Source organism: Lissotriton vulgaris, chromosome 1_2 (genome assembly GCF_964263255.1).
Source record: "Lissotriton vulgaris chromosome 1_2, aLisVul1.2, whole genome shotgun sequence".
Lineage (NCBI taxonomy): Eukaryota > Metazoa > Chordata > Amphibia > Caudata > Salamandridae > Lissotriton > Lissotriton vulgaris.
Window position 1 is genome coordinate 320,828,434 of NC_141686.1, and position 20,024 is coordinate 320,848,457.

The following is a 20,024-nucleotide window of genomic DNA, read 5'->3' on the forward strand; positions in this document are numbered from 1 at the left end:
AGGAAAACGCCAGACAGCAGCATACGGCCTCAAGCATGGCCTCGTTGCTGACGGAAATGGAACGACTAAAAAGCAAAACATCATCTTGCCTAGGCCCTGCACTGGAGATCTGTACTCTGTGTAATTATCTCTGCATATTGCAGTCTTTACTTACTCTATAAGGCTCTCCCTCAAGTATGAGATAAGCAAGCCTGTTGTTTGTATATGTGTCATGTCCCTTTATGATGTTACTCCTGCTCGGACTGAGGGTCAGGTTTCCACTTGGAAACGTCCGTGGCACAAAATAAATTGGGATCATCTGGATGCTTGCCTTTTGGCTACTTTCCCGAATCTAGCCCAAGATTCCAATGAAGCTTATAGAGCATTCTCGAAGGGGATAGAGCACACATTAGACGGCTTAATCCCTATGAGGCGCTCAGCCAATCGCAAAACCAAATCTCGACCATGGTTCAAGACGGAACTTGCTGAAATGCGTAAGGGGTGCAAGAGACTAGAACGGATTTGGAGAAGAGATTTCTGCTCCAAGGCCAAAGTCATCTATCGGGCAGCAATCAAAAGCTACCATAAGGCCATATATCAGGCATGTTCAGCTTTTATCTTCAATTAAATACGTGAGAGTACTAATCCCTCTAAGAGTACATTTTCCATTCTTGCCAGTCTGCAATCTAAACACACTGCAGCGGGGTCAACCATCAAGTCCAATAAAAAGTGTGAGGAGCTTGCCCTCTTTTTTGTGGAAAAAGTGGACGCCATCTATCGGTCCTTCCTGGCCACTTATAGCATCCCGCATGAGTCACGCGGCTGCCAACAGGCTAACACCCTCTACACTTTTCCGCCTATTACGGCTGATCAACTCTCTGCTCTTTGCTATAAGATGAAGTCAGGATCTCCTGCTGACCCACTTGAGCCTGACCAATTTAAGAAAGTGCTGTTGACAATTCTACCACCCCTGAATCAGTTAATAAATGGTTCCCTCAGAACGGCTGTGGTGCCCGGGGCCTGGAAACAAGCCAAAGTGATTCCGCTACTCAAGAAACCGACTCTTGATCCAGCCAGACCAGAGAATGACCGCTCTATTTTCTTGCTTCCATGGGCAGCTAAGATCACAGAGGCCTATGTGAACTCCATTCTATCAGACTATCTGACCGCCAATAACCTTCTGGATCCCTCTCGGAATGGTTTTAGGCCGGGTCATAGCACGGAATCAGTACTCCTGGCGGTTACGGAACATCTCTGGTCAGCCGTTGATGAGGGTCGAACGTCAGCGCTGATTCTGTTAAATCTGAGCGCCGCGTTCGACACAGTGTCACATGACATATTGCTGCGATGCCTTGCGGAGGCCGGAATTATGGGCTCGGCTTTGGAGTGGTTGGGTTCATTCCTTCATGAGAGGTCATTCACGGTCATTGCCCCGCCGTTTACCTCTGGCAATCATCCAGTTAAACAAGGGGTGCTTCAGGGCTCCTCCCTCAGCCCCCTATTGTTTATTATTTATGTCCAACCTTTAGCGGCAGTTGCCAGAAGTAGGGGTCTGACCATGGTCTCCTACGCTGACGATACGCAGTTGGTGGCGGCACTCTCTAATAACAACGAGCGGGACGCCCTCAAGTTTCATAGCGACCTAGCGGCAGTGGCCGAGTGGATGAACAGCAATTGCCTCCAACTGAACTCTAAGAAATCAGAGGTATTGTTAGTAGGAAAGGACCAAGGTCCGTGGAGCGATCTCTGGTGGCCTACCAGTCTTGGTAAACCCCCTCCCCCAAACAGGCAGTAAAGAACCTTGGGGTATGGCTCGACTCTTCCTTAAACTATCGAGTCCAAACAAAAAGAACGGCCCGAAGGTGCTTAGGACTCCTTCCGGGGCTTAGACCCCTGTTGGGCTTTTTTGATGCCTTAACGCGTCAGATCATCATTCAGGCAACGGTTCTGTCAAGACGCGCCTATGCCTGTTCCCTGTATTTAGGGTCCAATAAGGCGGAGGTCTTGAGGTTGCAAAGGGCACAGAATGCAGCGGCCAGAACACTTTAAGTCTACGCAAATTTTGCTCTGTATCTAATGCTATCCGCCGCATGCACTGGCTACCGGTGGCCACACGCACAGAATTCAAAACCTTATGCATTGCTTTTAAGGTTTTGAAGCTGGCCACTCCTCCCATTTTGGCTGATCTCCTGTTGCCCTATGCCCCCACGCGTTGTCTCCGTTCACTGGGTCAGCATATAGCGGTGGTTCCCCGGACCCGTAGAGCCCGGGCGGGTGGCCGCTCTTTTCGTTATAGAGCCGCCACTCTTTGGAACTCGCTTCCTGTGCAGATCTGTGGCCTTGACAGCTACTTTGCATTTAGAAAAGCCATCAAGACCTACCTCCTTCCGGCTCCCTAGTCTTCCACAGGCTCTCTGCCGTGTTGTCGTTCCTGCATTAGCGCCGGGATGCCCCTTTGCTGGGGCAGCTGTCGCGCTCTACAAGCTAAGATAACATAACGTAACATAACATGTGTTTCTTGCATGGCCCATTGAAGTTTTCCCTATGTTGGCCTAATTGTACACGCTGAAGGCCTCATTTTCCATTGCACGCATTACTAAATAAACATGCTTACTTTTGTGCCACATTGTACATTCACATGAAACCTTTATATGTTTTTGCCTTCTGATCTTTTCCTGAGATTTAATCTGAACACCACCAACAAGGTCAAACAACAATGTCTCTTGTTATACTTTCTGGCGAGGCACTAGCACCTAGAAAAAACACAAGAAAGCAGCTGCTGTTTATGTGCACACATGTCCTATCATATAGATGATTACATGAGCCACAAACAAACACATAGAATGAGAATTCTGAGACAAGAGCACTGTGTCTGCTGCGATGTAGAGTGTCCATCTGTGCATGCAAAGGTACAGGGTCTGTGGTAATCCCAAAGATCTTTTCATATAATCATTTAGCCCTAGTAGCAGGTGAGGAGAGTTTGGTCACTCTGTCCTATAAAATGACAGCTGCATTGGGACGGGTATGCCCAGACGTGGGTCCCGTGCTCTCCATGCCACTGGAGTCAAGCTATCCTGGCTGAAGAGGGGTGAAAGCCCGAAACCAGTCCTAGGATGTGCTTATTTCCAGTCCAGGGAGGACCTGGCCTGGCAGTTTGGGCTGGACTGTTCATTTGGGCGCAGGGTCAAGACTAATTTGCATATGGCTGCGTCCAAACTGGAATGGCATGGTGAGCAAAAAAACAATGGATTTAGGCCCAGATCTCTGTACTGAGGTAAATGTATGACATTGTTCTGCATTCTGTCCATCAATTGCTCTTTTTGCATCTATAAAATGACAGGGCTTTCCTTAATATATGGATTATTAACCATGCTAACAGTATTTATATTATGCATCTGTTTTCTAATTGTGGCACGAATACTGCACTTCATACTACAATAGTTTAAATAAATATTCTAAACTTTCTTCGTGTCTCCTGGTCATCTCATTGTGGACAAGTACGGGTGAGAGAGCGAAAGGGTGTGTCCTGTTACCGCCATCCCTGAAAGGGGTGAGAGGGTTGTGTTCTGGGGGTGCCAGTTCACTTGTTTCTCTGGTAAGGTTAGGAAGGCAAGTGATGCCCTATAGCTAGTCGGACCCGGAATCATGGACACTGAGGTGGTATGGTGACTCTGTCCGTACATAGAGATGTTCTATGGTCCAGAGCAGAATCTCTGCAACAGAACTAGAAGTCAAGGTAGAAAGCCTCTGGGAAAGGGAGTCCTACTTTGTTACCTGTGACTACATAAAAGCCACACTCCATCTTCCTGCCCTTACCCTGCCTTATTAAAGGCTCAGCTCTCGGGTGGAATGTAGAGAGGGTGTCATGTAGGAGTGTGACAAGGAAGTTTAGATTCCAAGTAAGTCGACCAGTCAATAATCAAACATTTTCATGCACTTGCAGGTAGACAGCCTGAGGGAGCAGTGCTGGCTGCACAGCTTGCACCGAGGGAGGCATCTGAACTCCTAATGTGAGTGACACACATTAGTCTGCATAAGATGCTGCTGTGGAGATCCTAGCTTACTTTGAAAATCAGCAAAAGAAATATCAATAGCATCAAATGAATTTAGGACAATGGACCTGAACTAATAGAATATTTGAGTCATCCCTATTTAACAATGATTGCAGTGGAATGTGGACACCTAAAATGGCCCAGAAAGGAGCCCGGTTTGGAGAATGGATGATGAGGATAGAAGTAGAAGGATAAATATAGAGATTGTGGTCACTCCTGACTGATTATTGTCCGAGAGCAAGTGCTCAATGGCAATGCTCCAAAATCAGTGATCCTCTAGCCGCCTTCCTCGAAGCCAACAAATCCCTCGACTCCTCACAATCTGGCTTCCGAGCAAAACACAGCACTGAGACCGCCCTCATCGCAGCAACAGACGACATTCGAACTCTACTGGACAATGGAGACACAGTCGCCTTCATCCTCCTCGACCTCTCTGCAGCATTTGACACAGTCTGCCACAGCTCCCTTTTACAACGCCTCAATAACATCAGAATCCAAGGAAAAGCACTTGAATGGATCACCTCGTTCCTCACCGGAAGAACTCAGAAAGTCCGCCTCCCACCATTCAAGTCCGAGGCCACTGAAGTCATCTGTGGCGTACCACAAGGATCCTCACTCAGCCCCACCCTCTTCAACGTATACATGAGCCCCCTCGCGACCATCGCCCGCCAACACAACCTCAACATCATCTCCTATGCGGATGACACTCAACTAATCCTTTCTCTCACCAATGACCCCAGCACCGCCAAAACTAACCTACAAGAAGGAATGAAAGAAGTTGCCGAATGGATGAAACAAAGCCGTCTGAAACTGAACTCAGACAAAACAGAAGTCCTCATCTTAGGTACATCCCCCTCTGCATGGGACGACTCCTGGTGGCCGGAAGCCCTCGGAAAAGCACCCATCCCGACAGACCACGCACGGAACTTAGGCATCATACTGGACTCTTCACTCTCAATGAATAGACAAGTCAGCGCCGTATCCTCTTCCTGCTTCAACATTCTTCGCATGCTGAGAAAAACATTTCGCTGGATCCCCACCGAAACAAGGAAAACAGTCACCCATGCTCTGGTCACGAGCCGACTGGACTACGGAAACACCCTCTACGCAGGCATTACCGCTAAACTTCAGAAGAAACTCCAACGAATCCAAAACGCCTCAGCCAGGATCATTTTAGACATCCCACGCAACGAACACATCTCCGGTCACCTTAAAGACCTCCACTGGCTACCCGTCAATAAGAGGATCACTTTCCGACTGCTAACCCACGCACACAAATCACTCTACGACATCGGACCAGAATGCCTCAACTCACGACTGTCCTTCTACACCCCCTCCCGCCAACTACGTTCTTCCAGCCAAGCCCTCGCCACTGTACCTCGCATCAACAAGACCACCATGGGCGGCAGATCCTTCTCATACCTGGCTGCTAAAACATGGAACTCACTCCCCGCTTACCTTCGCCTTACCCAGAACCACCTAGCATTCAGAAAGCAGCTTAAAACGTGGATATTTGACAAGTAATCTTCCTCCCCTCTCTAAGCGCCTTGGGACCCGCTGGGTATGTAGTGCGCTATATAAATTCTCTGACTTGACTTGACTTGACTATCCTTACGGCTAGAGCGGTCGACCTCGAAGCTGGGGAACTGGGTTCGAGTCTCGGCAATGACGCTCAACAACGCTGTGATTCTGGGCAAATCACTTAATCGCCCCGTGCCTAACAAAAAATGAATGTGTCCTTCTGTATCGAAACTGGTGCTCATGTAAAGCGATCTGATAACCGATTTCTAGGGTCTAGTTTGCGCAATATAAAACTCTTAAAAAAAAAAAAGATAGGTATTTACCAACCAAGTATATCACAATGTAAGCTCTTCAGTGAGTGCATAGGAGGCATACTTACAATAAAGTAACGAAGCGTGTCGTTAAGCCAAGAAGGCTAACAACATGCTTCGTTACTTTAGAAACGCAGGGCAGCACCATATTTACTAAAATATGGTGCAGCCCTGCGTTTTCTCCTACGCTGGCGCTACACTTAGCAGTCTAGCGCCAACGCAGGCAACCTTGTACCATAGTGCAAGGGTGCCAATGAAGGTGGACAAACTTATGGAACAGAGGATCGGGGGAACCAACTGGGAATCAATCTGGTATAACTCAAGGATACTATACCAGGGCAAGACATTAGACAACGAAACATGGATGAAGAGTGGAGTCACCACGCCAAACCAACTGGAAACGAAAAACTCCCCTATCACCTTCCAGAATCTGAACAGATCCACGGCCTCCCAGACATAGAACTATACACATTCCTAAAAATAAAAACGGCCACAACGAAGGCAAACCTAAGCAAAACACCACCAACCATCATCAAATACATGGACAACCTTAACGCCACAGGCCACCACACAGCAAAAATCTACAGACTACTGTGCCCCCAAACATCCACGCTGAACAAGAAAGTGATGAGCACATGGGAAGCATTGACAACAAGACAACTCAGTGACAAGGAAAAAAGCAAACTGTGGAAGTCAGCCACAACTAACAAAGTCACGCCGCAATTGGCGCAAACGAAATTCTGGCTCCTTCATAGAGCCTACTGGACCCCGGCGAGACTACACAAAGCAGGCATAAGGGACACTGGAACATATTGGAACTGCGACAAAGAGAATGGCAGCCTGGAACACCTCATTTTCGAGTGTCACAAAGTCAGGAACTTCTGGAAGAAAGTGAACAATTTCATCAACGCCGTCACAGGCAAAGACATACCAATTCGTTTCGTTGGTCTCGCCACAGGGTTCATGACGGACTGCCTAGAAAACAAGGAGGAAAGGGACCTAGTGGACATCCTACTGACAGCGGCAGTAAAAATCATACTAACAAACTGGAAGAACACTTTCAAAAACTGGATAAACTGGGTCACCTTCCTCAGAGGCGCAGATAACATCACTGGCAATTTCTCGAAGGAGCACAACGCCAAAAACGACATGTGGGAAGCCCTCGACGCACATTTGGAAACACGCCGGACCTAAAACCTGACACCCCCCACGCCCCCTCCCCCACCCCCCACTATCTCCCTCTCCGCTTTCTTTCTCTCTCCAGGGGGGGTGATGTTGTATACTCAAGGACAAGCCAAGCCTATACCCTAACTATGTATACAGCGCACAACCTGGTGCGAAACAAGCCCAACCCGGAATGTAAACCCCCCCCTCCCCTGCACTGCTCTGTACTGTTTGTATCTTCTGATATGCAAATTTATATTTTAATAAAAACTTTTGAAATAGTGCAAGGGTGCCTGTGTTGAGAGGAAGATTGTTTATGTGCAGGAAGGTCCCCCTTCCTGCACATAAACAATCTTTACTGGAAGTGGCATGATGGCGATAGGGGCTTGTAAATATGCCCAACAGTATCTCAGAGATTGGTATCTACTAACCAAGTATACTGTTGTATTAACTCTTAAGTGAGGCCGCAGAGTGTTTCAAAGATAGGTGACTAACAACAAAGTATATAGCTGGGTGAGTTCTTCAGTGACTCCTCCGAGTGTCTCAGAGATTGGTATCAACCAATCAAATATATGAACCTGAGCGTCACGTTGTATAGAAAATTCAGACTTTATTTCTTTTAAAACACAATGCTTCACAGTCGACGCGCATTTCACTCCATGCAAGCTTCCTCAAGGCTTTTTTTCACAATGTATTAAGCATGTTTAGCAATGTACAAAATTCTTTGTAAAAAATTCACTGTTCTCCTGCATGGTCAAGCGTCATAGATGAACACCAGATCCGTGCACAGACATGCTCAGGACATCTTTGACCTTCTGGCCAATGAGAAACCATTATGCCTGATGCTCACAGAGACATGGCTAGGAGACTCATCTAACCCTGACATAGCCATTGCAATTCCCCCACAATATAACATCTATAGGCAGGATAGGTCGAAAGGGAGGGGCGGTGGTGTGGCACTGGTAGTAAACAAACTTGTCGCCTGCTCTATTCTCCCTATCGATGATATTACGGGATCGGAATCCCTTGCTTTTACCATAGCACTAGCGCCCCATCAATCCTTTAAAGGGCTTTTAGTTTACAGGCCCCCTGGACCAGTGGGCTCTTTCTTCGATGAGCTTCAATCGGTAATTTCGACGCTTGCTCTGAGAGCTGAACATTGTATATTGGCCGGCGATTTTAACTTTCACTTGGAGGAGAAACAGGATCCTGAAGTGAGTAAATTGATTGATATTACAGCTTCCTTAGGTTTTGTCCCTTACCTCTTTGGACCAACACATGAAAAGGGTCATACACTGGATCAGGTGTTTTCTACGTCTCCGTTGGAGGTGTTAGCACTCCTGCCGGTGCTCTGGTCAGACCATAGCTTGGCTAAATTCTTTGTACTTGGCACAAAGAAACCATCTAGTATTGCTTCTAGGGAGCAGGGCCGAGCCCCTGGGGCACTTCATCGGGTGACGCCTGAAATGCTAGCCCAGGCGGCTCTTGATCATCCGTGCCCCGTGACAGGAGACCTGGAGAGGGATCTTGAGGCCTTGCAAGCCTGGTTAATGGATAGGCTGAATGATTTAGCCCCTGAGATGGCCCCCCGACTAACATCAAAGCGGGTTTCAGCCCCTTGGTTTACGGAAGCTCTTTTGGCCTCTCGTCGGCAGTGCAAGGTGGCGGAAAGGGCTTGGCGATCTCAATTTGATTCTTTGGCCAAGCTCGCCTATAGGGCAGCGGTCAAAGCCTACCACCGGGATATTCTGCTTGGAAAGAAAGATTATTTGGCAAGGAGGATAGAGGCCGCGTCAAACTCTTGTAAAGAAATTTTTACGATTGTTAGGGAGTTTACTGCCCCTCGCTCCAATTCTACCAAGGTTACTCCCTCCGAGCCGTGGGTCTCTGCTCTTGCTGATTTCTTCACCACCAAGATCAAACTGATCCAGGATTCCTTTCCCTTGAAGGTGGTTGAAGTACACCCTAGTTTTGAGGACGACCCCGCTTTGGTGGCCCCGGCGGGTCCTGTCCTAGCGCATTTTCCGCCGATCTCAGCCACGTCTTCATTGGCACTGATGGCCAATCTTAAATCTGGGTCACCTCTTGACCCTTGTCCGGCCAAATTTTTGGCTAAAATGGCGGAAGTGGTGAACCCGCTGGCAAATCCGCTTTTGAATCTTTCCTTGAGTCAGGGAGTGGTACCACAGGTTTGAAAACAGGCGAATGTTATCCCCCTCCTCAAAAAACCTGGCCTTAATCCGGAGATTTTGGCCAACTATAGGCCTATCTCTCTTCTCCCGGCATTGGTCAAGATCTTGGAGAAGCATGTACACACCGTGCTCTCCAATTTTTTGGAATCGCACAATCTCCTGCACCCCTCGCAATCTGGCTTCCGCCCCAATTTAAGCACCGAGACGGCGCTTTTGGAGGTGTCTGAAGCCATTAAAGAGGCACTGGACGAGGGTGGTAAGGCTATGCTTGTAATGCTAGACCTGTCGGCGGCGTTCGACACCGTCCCCCATGAGGGTCTCCTCACCAGACTTTATGAGATCGGTCTGAGGGGGACGGTGCTCAGCTGGTTCAAATCTTTTTTGGCTGACCGTCGTCAAACGGTCTGGGTCCCGCCTAGCTCTGCCGTGATGCCGCCTTTGGAAGTCGGAGTTCCGCAGGGCTCTGTGCTGAGCCCGACTCTTTTTAACATCTTTATGACCCCTCTGACGGCACTGGCGGAGTCTTTTGGGGCCCAGATCGTTTCCTGCGCCGATGACACCCAGCTCCTCTTTACGTGCAGGAAAGGCAAAGATTTTGATGGAGAGAGTATCCGTGAGTGCCTTGAGGCGGTTTTCAAATGGTTCCAGCTTAACTGCCTCAAGTGCAACTCAGATAAATCTGAGGTACTCTTTTTCGGTTGTCCATCTGATCCTGAGTGGCAGGAGTGGTGGCCGGTCAACATGTTCCCTCCAGAGGTTCGTCCGAGCTGGCAAAGAATCTGGGGGTCAAGATTGACAACGGTCTGATGTTAAGAGCTCAGATCCTTGGCCTTACCGGAACATGCTTTGGCCTCCTCAGGATGCTCCGTAAGTTCCTACTGTTGCTCTCTGAGGAGCACAGGAAGACGACGGTGCAGGCCTTAATAGGCTCAAGATTGGATTACTCCAACGTCCTGTATCTTGGCCTGCCGGAATATCTTTTGCAGCGGATGCAGGTGGTCCAGAACGCGGCAGCAAGGGCCATTTTTGGTCTATACAGGCGTGCCAGGGCCTCTGGCTTGCTGCAGTCGCTGCATTGGCTGCCTATCCGTAAGCGGATAATGTTTAAAGCTCTGACTTTGGCCCATAAGGCACTTCATGCCTCGGGAGCTAAATATCTCCAGAAGAGGATTGCCTTTTACCATCCGGCCAGATCTTTGAGGTCTGAAGCATTGTTCTTGGCTGTGGTCCCACGAGTTAAGAGGGCCCGGATTGGAGGTAGCTCTTTTAGGCTGCTGGCGCCACAGCTTTGGAATACTTTGCCCCTTGCATTGCGCTCTACCTCTAATCTGTTAAACTTTAGGAAGGGCCTTAAAACTTGGCTTTTTGCCCTTTAGATGGCTCCTGTTCTTCTTATCCTTGGTCTGTTTTTTACTGTGTTGTGTTTTTATCTTTTACTGGTTCGTCAATAAAAGCGCCGGGACACTCTATGGAGTAGCCGAGCGCTATAAAAAAACCAAATAACATAACATAACATAACGATGGAACTTATAATGGCTCCACGACTATTGAAACTAAAGAGGACTTGACTACTTCCATTTCAGTTGCTCAACTGAATATGATTACATTTACGGTGATTTGTTTACAAAGAATTTCGTACATTGCCTAAGCTGTGATTGTATAACTTATGTGCTCAATACATTGTGAAAAAAAAGCCTTGAGGAAGCCCCGCATAGGGCGAAACACGCGTCGGCTGTGGAGCATTGTGTTTTAAAAGAAATAAAGTCTGAATTTTCTACACAACGTGACTCTCTTGGATTGGAATAGAGTGCTCCAACAAGAATACTAATTGAAGAAAAGTGCTAACTGCACAGAGGACAAAAATTACCATATGTGATGTGCGCTGGTGTTTTGTTACTGTTGATGTGATTATCTGCTACACTTTTTGTGGGCAGAGTCTTTTTTGATGCCTTGGGGTGGATGAGCATCGAACACCAAAGTTGCACTAAATATATAATGCTTTGAACTCAGTACTCAGAAGAATTTGATACAATAAGGGGACACAATCTGATGTGCAGGTCTCCAAAAGCAAATCCACCTTTCTTTGTTTGTTGTAAAATATATGAACCTGGATAGCTTCACCCATTGCCAAGTCACTTGAAATCACCTTGCACGCCAACCTCTCCCTCCAGGAACATCCTGCCACAAAACAAACACGGCCCAGTCCCAGCTCTCTCTTATAAAGAAAGCAAAACAGTTTCTTCCAGAAAGTGACTTCAAAATGGCTGTCGCTTCTACCCTCGCATCTGATTGGAGGTAACCCTCTGCTTCCAGACTCCACACAGGCACCCACTAGGGGCCTCCTACAGACTGCGGCACATGTCATCCAGGTCCTGAAGAAATATGATCATATCACCCCCATCCTGATGTGACGTCGTTGGCTCCCCCATCCACCCGCACCATTTTCAAACTATCTGCTTCATTTACAGAGTACTTACAAGCACCACTCCCACTTTTCTTGCTGACAAGCTCACCATCTATTGCGGTTCTTGGCACCATGCTGCCAGAATACCTTCTGACTGCAAACTAAAAAGTGTAAAAAAAGAAAAGGAAAAACAAAGCAGCAGGCCCTTACCCTCTATGCACCCAGAACCTTGAACAACATCCCCGTAGCCATCATGGCCATCCCTAAAATGCTCCAACCTAACGAACGGTTGAAGTTGCACCTCTTGAAAGAACACTACATCACAGCGCATTAACTGTCCACAAACCAGCTTCCTCTCCTATTGCTCGTTTAACTTTATGCTCATCTTTAACCTGCTTCTCAGATTAGGAGGTATCACTCCTAATCTGGTCCCCCATCAAAGCGGAAGTGGGGATGGTGGGTAGAGGCCTCAGTGAGGCCCGTCTTTTGCCACGAAGCCCGGCACTCCACTGCATACGTATGTTTTTTATCATGAACAAAATTATCACTAGTGTCCAGGGGGGTTGAAGGTCACCTGAAGTTGGCAGACTTGATCACAGAGATTCCTTGGAACACGGTCTGCTTCTCTCAGTCTTATGGACACCATTTTGTATCATAGGTTCCCTTGGGGAAGACACAGCGATGCTACCCCAACCCCCCACCCTACAGTAGGCGCAATACACTAATTACAAGAGATAATTTTTTTCTATAAATAGAGAATTTACAGGACTTATGTGTCATGGCCTCATGTCAAGCACTTTTCCTGCCCCAACCCTACTGTCCCGCACATCACCTGTCAAAACAAGATAACAAAGTTGAGTGACTGCACCGCGGTGGAGATGAAGACTCATAAGTTTAAACATACGCTGAAGGTTTTAAATTTGTTGTTTGTCATTGAGACTTGAGAATGGTTCATCTCCTGGTTTGTTACCCTGGTTTGGCCAGCACCCAGGAAAACCAAGTATGCCACGACAGCTCTGAACAGGAGAGACCTGGGTCAATGTAAGGGAGTGTGATTTAGAGTCATGGTACAATCTCCTCTTGCCCTGCAAATGTCAAGTGTCAATGAAAAGCTTTATCCCTAAAATGAACGCAGAAGTGAGTACAGGATTCAGGAGGCAGTGGCAAAGGTCCTAGCAGCAACAGTCTGGCAAGAGATGGGTGCAGGTCTGGCGATAGAGAGATACGGACGACTGATACCAGTAGGTGTTACAGAGATACGGGCGACTGATACCAGTAGCCAAAGTGTCATCCAGAGCTGGTAACTCACTGGTGCCTTCCAGAATGATCCCCAAAGGAAAGAAAAGGCCCAGAAGGGTAAAAAAAGCCTTCCAGAAGATGGAGTTCTGGGCTGGAAAAGCTGAAGACACTACCTAAATCTGTGCCACGATGATGCAGATCTTGAACCAGCTGAATCAAGGCTTCAATGCCAGGGCGTAGACATAGACAATGCTGAGCTTAAAACTGGGGAAGCAGAATATCTGCCGCTTCAGAAGAGAGGGGAGAAACCTACAGCTCGCGAAGACCCACTCCAGTCCATACAAACGTTAACATAGAGATGGGTTTCGAGAGGGAGTAGTGCAAGTAGTAATAACAATCAATTGAAGAGGATTTATGGAGCAGACACAGAATCCTCCAAGGGAAGACAGGTGGGTCATCTGACAGATGATCCAACTTTTACTAACCCTTTTGGTGGGCAATTGGAAGAGAGTTGGAAATTGTCACTCTGCGAATTGGTTGTTTGAGAGATAGGCCAACGAAGGAGGACAGCGAATTAAATGGAATAACTAACGTTCTTTCATCTTCTCTTGCAGGGAAATGGAAAACCAGATTCAACCAGACAGATACCTTGCAGCAGTCGTTTTGGGGGATTTCGAAAACAGTTCCTATGATGACCAGCGGGAAGTACCCACTGGTGTCTGTCAGTGACCCAATCCTCAAAGCTCGGGTGAGTATGGAAGATAACATCTGTAAGAAACCCAGCGTGTAGGCTCAGGAGGAAGAACGCCTACAGATGGCCTATCACCCACAACAGACAAGTGAGGGGGCCCTCCAGGGCCCACCAATAATCTTGCAAGAGTATCCCGTTCTTACATGTCAGTGGGGCGAGCCATAGATTCCTCTTGGAAGTGTTGAATAAAAAGCAATATAGTAGAAAAAATAGAAATGAAGGTACAATCTAGGTTTATACAAATACAAAAGGATATATATTGCCTAAAGACAGTCTGGTAAAAGAAAAACTGAGACATCTGGGCTTGAGAGTGCTAATGAAAGTCAACAAGAGCAATCTGTTAAAATGGGCTTCTGAAGCATGCAGTGCAAAGTTACAGAAATGTTATGTTATGTTATGTTATGTTACGTGGATTTGTACTGCGCACAGCTGCCCCAGCCAAGGGGCGTCCTGGCGCAGGGCAAGGTAACACGCAACAGCCACAAGAAACACAACAGCTAAAAAGAAGGAACCAGGTTAAAATAAGAAAGTTTTTATAGCCTTACGAAAAGAAAAAAGATCCTCCAACAACCGAATTTCCACCGGAAGGGAGTTCCACAGTTCGGCTGCTTTGACCCGGAAGGAACGACCACCAACACGGCATAGCTTGTATCTGGGAGTGATAGTGAGAGCTTGGCCCAGTGATCTCAGATGCCGAGAGGGGACATACCAGGACAGGAGGTCCATAAGTATTTGAGGAGCCATACCATTTAGAATCTTGAAGGCTAAACACAGTACCTTGAAATGAATTCTAGCCCTGACTGGCAACCAGTGCAACGCTTTCAAAGTACTGGAAACAGGGCAGGATCTAGGAAGACCAACAATTGCTCTGGCAGCGGCGTTCTGCACGCGCTGGAGACGGGTGACTTCGGCCAGGTTAGCGCCCACCAGGAGAGAGCTGGCATAATCCAGGCGCGATATAACAGTCGCCTGTATTACCAGCTGCCGGGTGCAGGGGTCGAAGAACTTCAGGACTGGACGCAGAGCCCGGAGGATTCCAAAACAGCAGGCAGCCGTTTTCTTTGTGTGCCCCACAAAACTGAGAGTGGGATCCATCCACACTCCCAAGTTTTTCAATTCCGTTGCCGGAAGAGGGGCCGACCCAAGCTCCGAAGGCCACCACCTATCCCCCCAGAGATCCGCCCTTCTACCGACGATCATGATCTCGGTTTTCTTCGCGTTGAGCTGGAGACAGTTGGCCTTCATCCAGCTCGCCACCGCCCTAAGTCCACTCTGAAACCTGGGGGCATCCTGGTCCGCATCCCCGCTGATCGTAACCGCTAGCTGGGTGTCATCGGCATATGACACCATGGTCATACCCCACTGCCTGACAACCTCAGCCAGCGGTCTCACGTATAGATTAAACAACCTGGGGCTCAGCGAGGATCCCTGCGGCACAGAAATAGGTGATGATGATGATAAAAACAATAACTATACACCTACAATGTAAAAACCCGATTTCATGGCAGAGTCCGGCAGCTAAGAAGTCACAGAGGCTTGCATGCACTCAAGTGCCCACCGCAGACAAGCAGGATGAAGCCAGAAGCCAAGTACCCTATTGGAAGGGAAGGTTGTGCGGCTGATCAAGCTCAGAAAGACATGTTCAGTCTCACAGGGACTTTGGTACAGAAGTGGAAGCCTCCTCCTCTTCTGCCAGGAATCAGGACTCTTGTACAACACCCAGGACTGATACAATTTCAGTGGGACTCCATCAAAGCTCTGTACAGGGGTGGAAGCCTCCTCCTCTTCTGCCAGGAGTCAGGACTCTTGTACAACACCCAGGACTGATACAATTTCAGTGGGACTCCATCAAAGCTCTGTACAGGGGTGGAAGCCTCCTCCTCTTCTGCCAGGAGTCAGGACTCTTGTACAACACCCAGGACTGATACAATTTCAGTGGGACTCCATCAAAGCTCTGTACAGGGGTGGAAGCCTCCTCCTCTTCTGCCAGGAGTCAGGACTCTTGTACAACACCCAGGACTGATACAATTTCAGTGGGACTCCATCAAAGCTCTGTACAGGGGTGGAAGCCTCCTCCTCTTCTGCCAGGAGTCAGGACTCTTGTACAACACCCAGGACTGATACAATTTCAGTGGGACTCCATCAAAGCTCTGTACAGGGGTGGAAGCCTCCTCCTCTTCTGCCAGGAGTCAGGACTCTTGTACAACACCCAGGACTGATACAATTTCAGTGGGACTCCATCAAAGCTCTGTACAGGGGTGGAAGCCTCCTCCTCTTCTGCCAGGAGTCAGGACTCTTGTACAACACCCAGGACTGATACAATTTCAGTGGGACTCCATCAAAGCTCTGTACAGGGGTGGAAGCCTCCTCCTCTTCTGCCAGGAGTCAGGACTCTTGTACAACACCCAGGACTGATACAATTTCAGTGGGACTCCATCAAAGCTCTGTACAGGGGTGGAAGCCTCCTCCTCTTCTGCCAGGAGTCAGGACTCTTGTACAACACCCAGGACTGATACAATTTCAGTGGGACTCCATCAAAGCTCTGTACAGGGGTGGAAGCCTCCTCCTCTTCTGCCAGGAGTCAGGACTCTTGTACAACACCCAGGACTGATACAATTTCAGTGGGACTCCATCAAAGCTCTGTACAGGGGTGGAAGCCTCCTCCTCTTCTGCCAGGAGTCAGGACTCTTGTACAACACCCAGGACTGATACAATTTCAGTGGGACTCCATCAAAGCTCTGTACAGGGAGGGGCTGCATTTCTTTGGTGCGATCCCCGTGCCTGAAATTCATCAGTGGTAAGTTGTCCATAAAATCACCTGCATCAGAGACTCACCTCATCAACATCCTGTGATAGTCGCTTGTTGGTTAAAAAAGTCATTTCCAACTGTTTTTGCCAAGGCAGAGGGTGGATCTCTGGGCAAGACCTACTTGGTCCTTTCTTTCTCACCACCCTGCATTTAAAAGTGATTGAGTGTAATGAGGTAAAGCAGAAGGAATGGCCCTGGCTGGATTTTGAGTAACTTTTTAAAGCCTCCAATAAAATTATAATTCAGAAACAGTGTTTTGGAAAGGACGTGGCTTGGCACCCGAGCAAGATGGCCGTGCCGTGGTCAAGATCCACATCTGGCACCACATATTACAAAAACATCCTCACAACCTGCAAGCTTTGAAGCGACATGGCCGACTTCTGCTGTCAGCGCCATCGAAATTAGAGGAAAGTTGATTTGCATCCGGATGCCTGCCCTGGTGGCAGAAGGAGCCGGTGAAGAAAGATATACGGCATGGTGGGGTTGCAGGACCTGCACTGGATCCTATCAATGCACACTGAAGGTGAAGCTGCCCTCAGGGCACATCACAGCGCAACCTCGCTGCATGACAGGGACTCTGTGGATTGCAACAGCAGGGCAGGTACCAAAAGCATAACAACAACTGGGTGGCACTCTGGATTCCAATGGCAGTGGTGTGCAGGTAAATATTTGGGTATAATAATTGAGAGGAATCAGCACATATGAATTGCTGAAAATTACAGACTAGAGTAGGAAAAACTGGGCCTGTCATGCGAACAGATGGATCACTGCCCCATTATGCGCTTGTTTAAAGTGTCCTCATTTTTGTGTATCATATACACTTGTCTAAAATGTCCTACGTTTTGTGTAATGGTGCCTACTGTATATTCTGGTTGTTCTATGAGAAATGTGCTGAAAACAAACATTTTCCCTTGCCTGAACCCCTCACCTTATGTTGTACGTCTTCCTTGCTAAAGTTGAATACAGGCTTGTGTCCTACATAAAACTGCTTCTTGTTTATTCTCTGTAAATATTGAATTAATTGCACATTAAATATCTGTCCAGCCGGACAGATTTCTTCATTACAGTACTGATTGGGTCTATATTTATTGTCTTTCAACAATTTTTTGTCTGGGGATCACTGTCTTTAGAAAAAAGGACAAGGAGTGACAAACACACTTTCCTCTCTCTCTCCTTTGCTGTTTGTGCTGGACACAGAGTCACAAACACACTGACTGAGGGAGCACAACACCAACAGGTAATTGCCAATCCTTGAGGACTGCGGATCATATACTCTCATATGTTATACACCCGGGGCTCCATTAGAGTAATGGTCAAAGTTGGAGACTTCACCGGCGTTAACATAACTGTGAGTAATCAGAGATGTTGCCAATCGCTGTTGGCATGTCTAGAGGAGACACTGACTTCCAATGGCAGTGGTGTGCATGTAAATATTTGGGTATAATATTTAAGAGGAATCACCACATATGGATTGCTGAAGATTACAGGTTAGAGTTGGAGCATCTGGGCCTGTCATGCGAATAGATGGGTCACTGTCGCATTATCGTGGCTGGAGGAATATTGCAGTGAAGTAGTGTGGCTCACTGGTTAGAGGCGGCAGACCCGAGAGCAGAGGACGGCCTGGGACCAGGGTTCGAATCCCGGCGCGGCAGGTTTCTGGACCAGGGTCAGCGGACTCGATAATTCTCTCGCCTCGGTGCCCACTCTGATCAGCGATCACACTCGGCAACTCTGGGCATTAGCTTGCCTCATCTTCACTAACGGCCCCACCAGACCGCCGGGGATGCCTGGTCTCACCCTGGAGATACCCATTAAGGGACCATCTCTCAGGGAAGCCAGGAAGGGTTTCGCAGCGGTCGAAGCGCCTTGGGACCCTCCGGTTAAGTAGTGCGCTATATAAATGCCTATACATTTACATACATACATAATCAAACCAGTGCCACAACCCCTATATGTCTATTGATACATACACCTATATGTATGTCTATATTATATAGTGGCAGTCGCCACTGTGCAGTTATAATTAGGTCACAGTTTTCAACGAAGAGACTTTTTTGTGTCCCTAATAATTTTGGCACTATTCAACAAATCTGCACAAAACTATCCCAAAAAAGGTGAATCAATGAATCAATCAATAACTTTATTCGGTAACATGCCATTAAAGTGCAAAGTGAATACAGATAAAACAATGATAGTCATAATAAAATGAATGAATACAATTAGACATCAATACATAATTAAAATCCATATTAAAAAGTAGATAAAACAGTAAAACATGAGGCGGTAACTTCTATTGATCTAATTAATTAAACCACAAGTTACACTAGACAGTGGATCTTTTCATATAAGATTGTCTGGTTCTCCAAATAGCCAACAGAAACTGTGAAACTGCAAATACTACACACTGACTGGAGTCCCACTTCAGGATTCTCATGACTGCTCTACACGTCTTGTACCCTAGGTTGCGACACAATGCTCGGATGTACAAATTCTAAGGGCATTGATACGCCGGACAGAAAAAGAAAATGTGCTCTACTGTTTCTCTCATTAAGAGACAAGGAGCACATTATTGGGAAGAAGGCCATGATTCAACCCCCCACCAGGCTGAAAAAGAGAGGAGGGTATGGACCCATACCAAAACTGCAAATAAAGTTTCCTTGCAGCTGCCGGCTCAATGTCATCCAAGCAGTGCTCCATCCCGTAGCTATCTTTCCATTGAAGGAAAGTCAAAGTTAGAGTTCCTACTTGTGGCTGGGCGTGCAACAGATGTAGCTTATATTGCCTATATGCATTCTCTATTTGGGCTTTAGATATTTCACTGGGCTCAAAGGGGACACCCCACAATGGCCCAATGTTTGTGAGGGTAACCCTAACATACTTGAACCAAGGGATATCAGTGGCACCTATACTACATAAAATCTCCCGCAAGCCTGCCTGATAGGATACCAGCTTTCTAAGTAGACCAGAATCTCCTCCAATATCCATGCCCCAATAGTAATTGATCTTGATTTGCTCCCTCCGCATCCCAAGTCTTCCCATTGGAGTTTTAACAATTCTCTCCTCTTAGACCCTCTCTTCTCTTCTTCTTTCCGCTCTTTTGCATCTGAATTCTTTGATATTAATTGTGCCCCCAAACCAGCTTCGGAGTAGACCAGAATCTCCTCCAATATCCATGCCCCAATAGTAATTGATCTTGATTTGCTCCCTCCGCATCCCAAGTCTTCCCATTGGCGTTTTAACAATTCTCTGCTCTTAGACCCTCTCTTCTCTTCTTATTTATTTATTTATTTATTTATAGCACTTATAGAGCGCGAACGTAGGCCCTTGGGCATCTCGGCGCTAAAATATCTGCTGTGTTCAGTCAAAAAGGGGAGGGGGATCACTGATTAAAAAGCCAGGTTTTAAGTTGCTTTCGAAAAGACCAAAGAGACGAGCTGGTTTCTTCTTTCCGCTCTTTTGAATCTGAATTCTTTGATATTAATTGTGCCCCCAACTCCTCTCCACATAGCATATGGGACTCATTTAAAGCTACTGCAAGGGGCTTTCTTATTGTTTTAGTCTAAAAAAATAAACGCTTTCTTCAGCAACACAAAGCCCCTCTG

At 47.3% G+C, this 20,024-nt stretch overlaps 1 protein-coding gene across 4 annotated transcripts in view; it reads left to right on the forward strand.

Moving 5' to 3' along the window:
• Nucleotides 1-20,024, forward strand: part of SERPING1 (serpin family G member 1) — a 149,093-nt gene that overhangs the window by 114,740 nt on the left and 14,329 nt on the right. For all 4 annotated transcript variants that reach the window (XM_086953371.1, XM_086953373.1, XM_086953372.1 and 1 more), the window contains exon 6: nt 13,477-13,610. In XM_086953371.1, the coding sequence (XP_086809497.1) occupies nt 13,477-13,610 (134 nt within the window). The remainder of the gene's footprint in view (nt 1-13,476; nt 13,611-20,024) is intronic.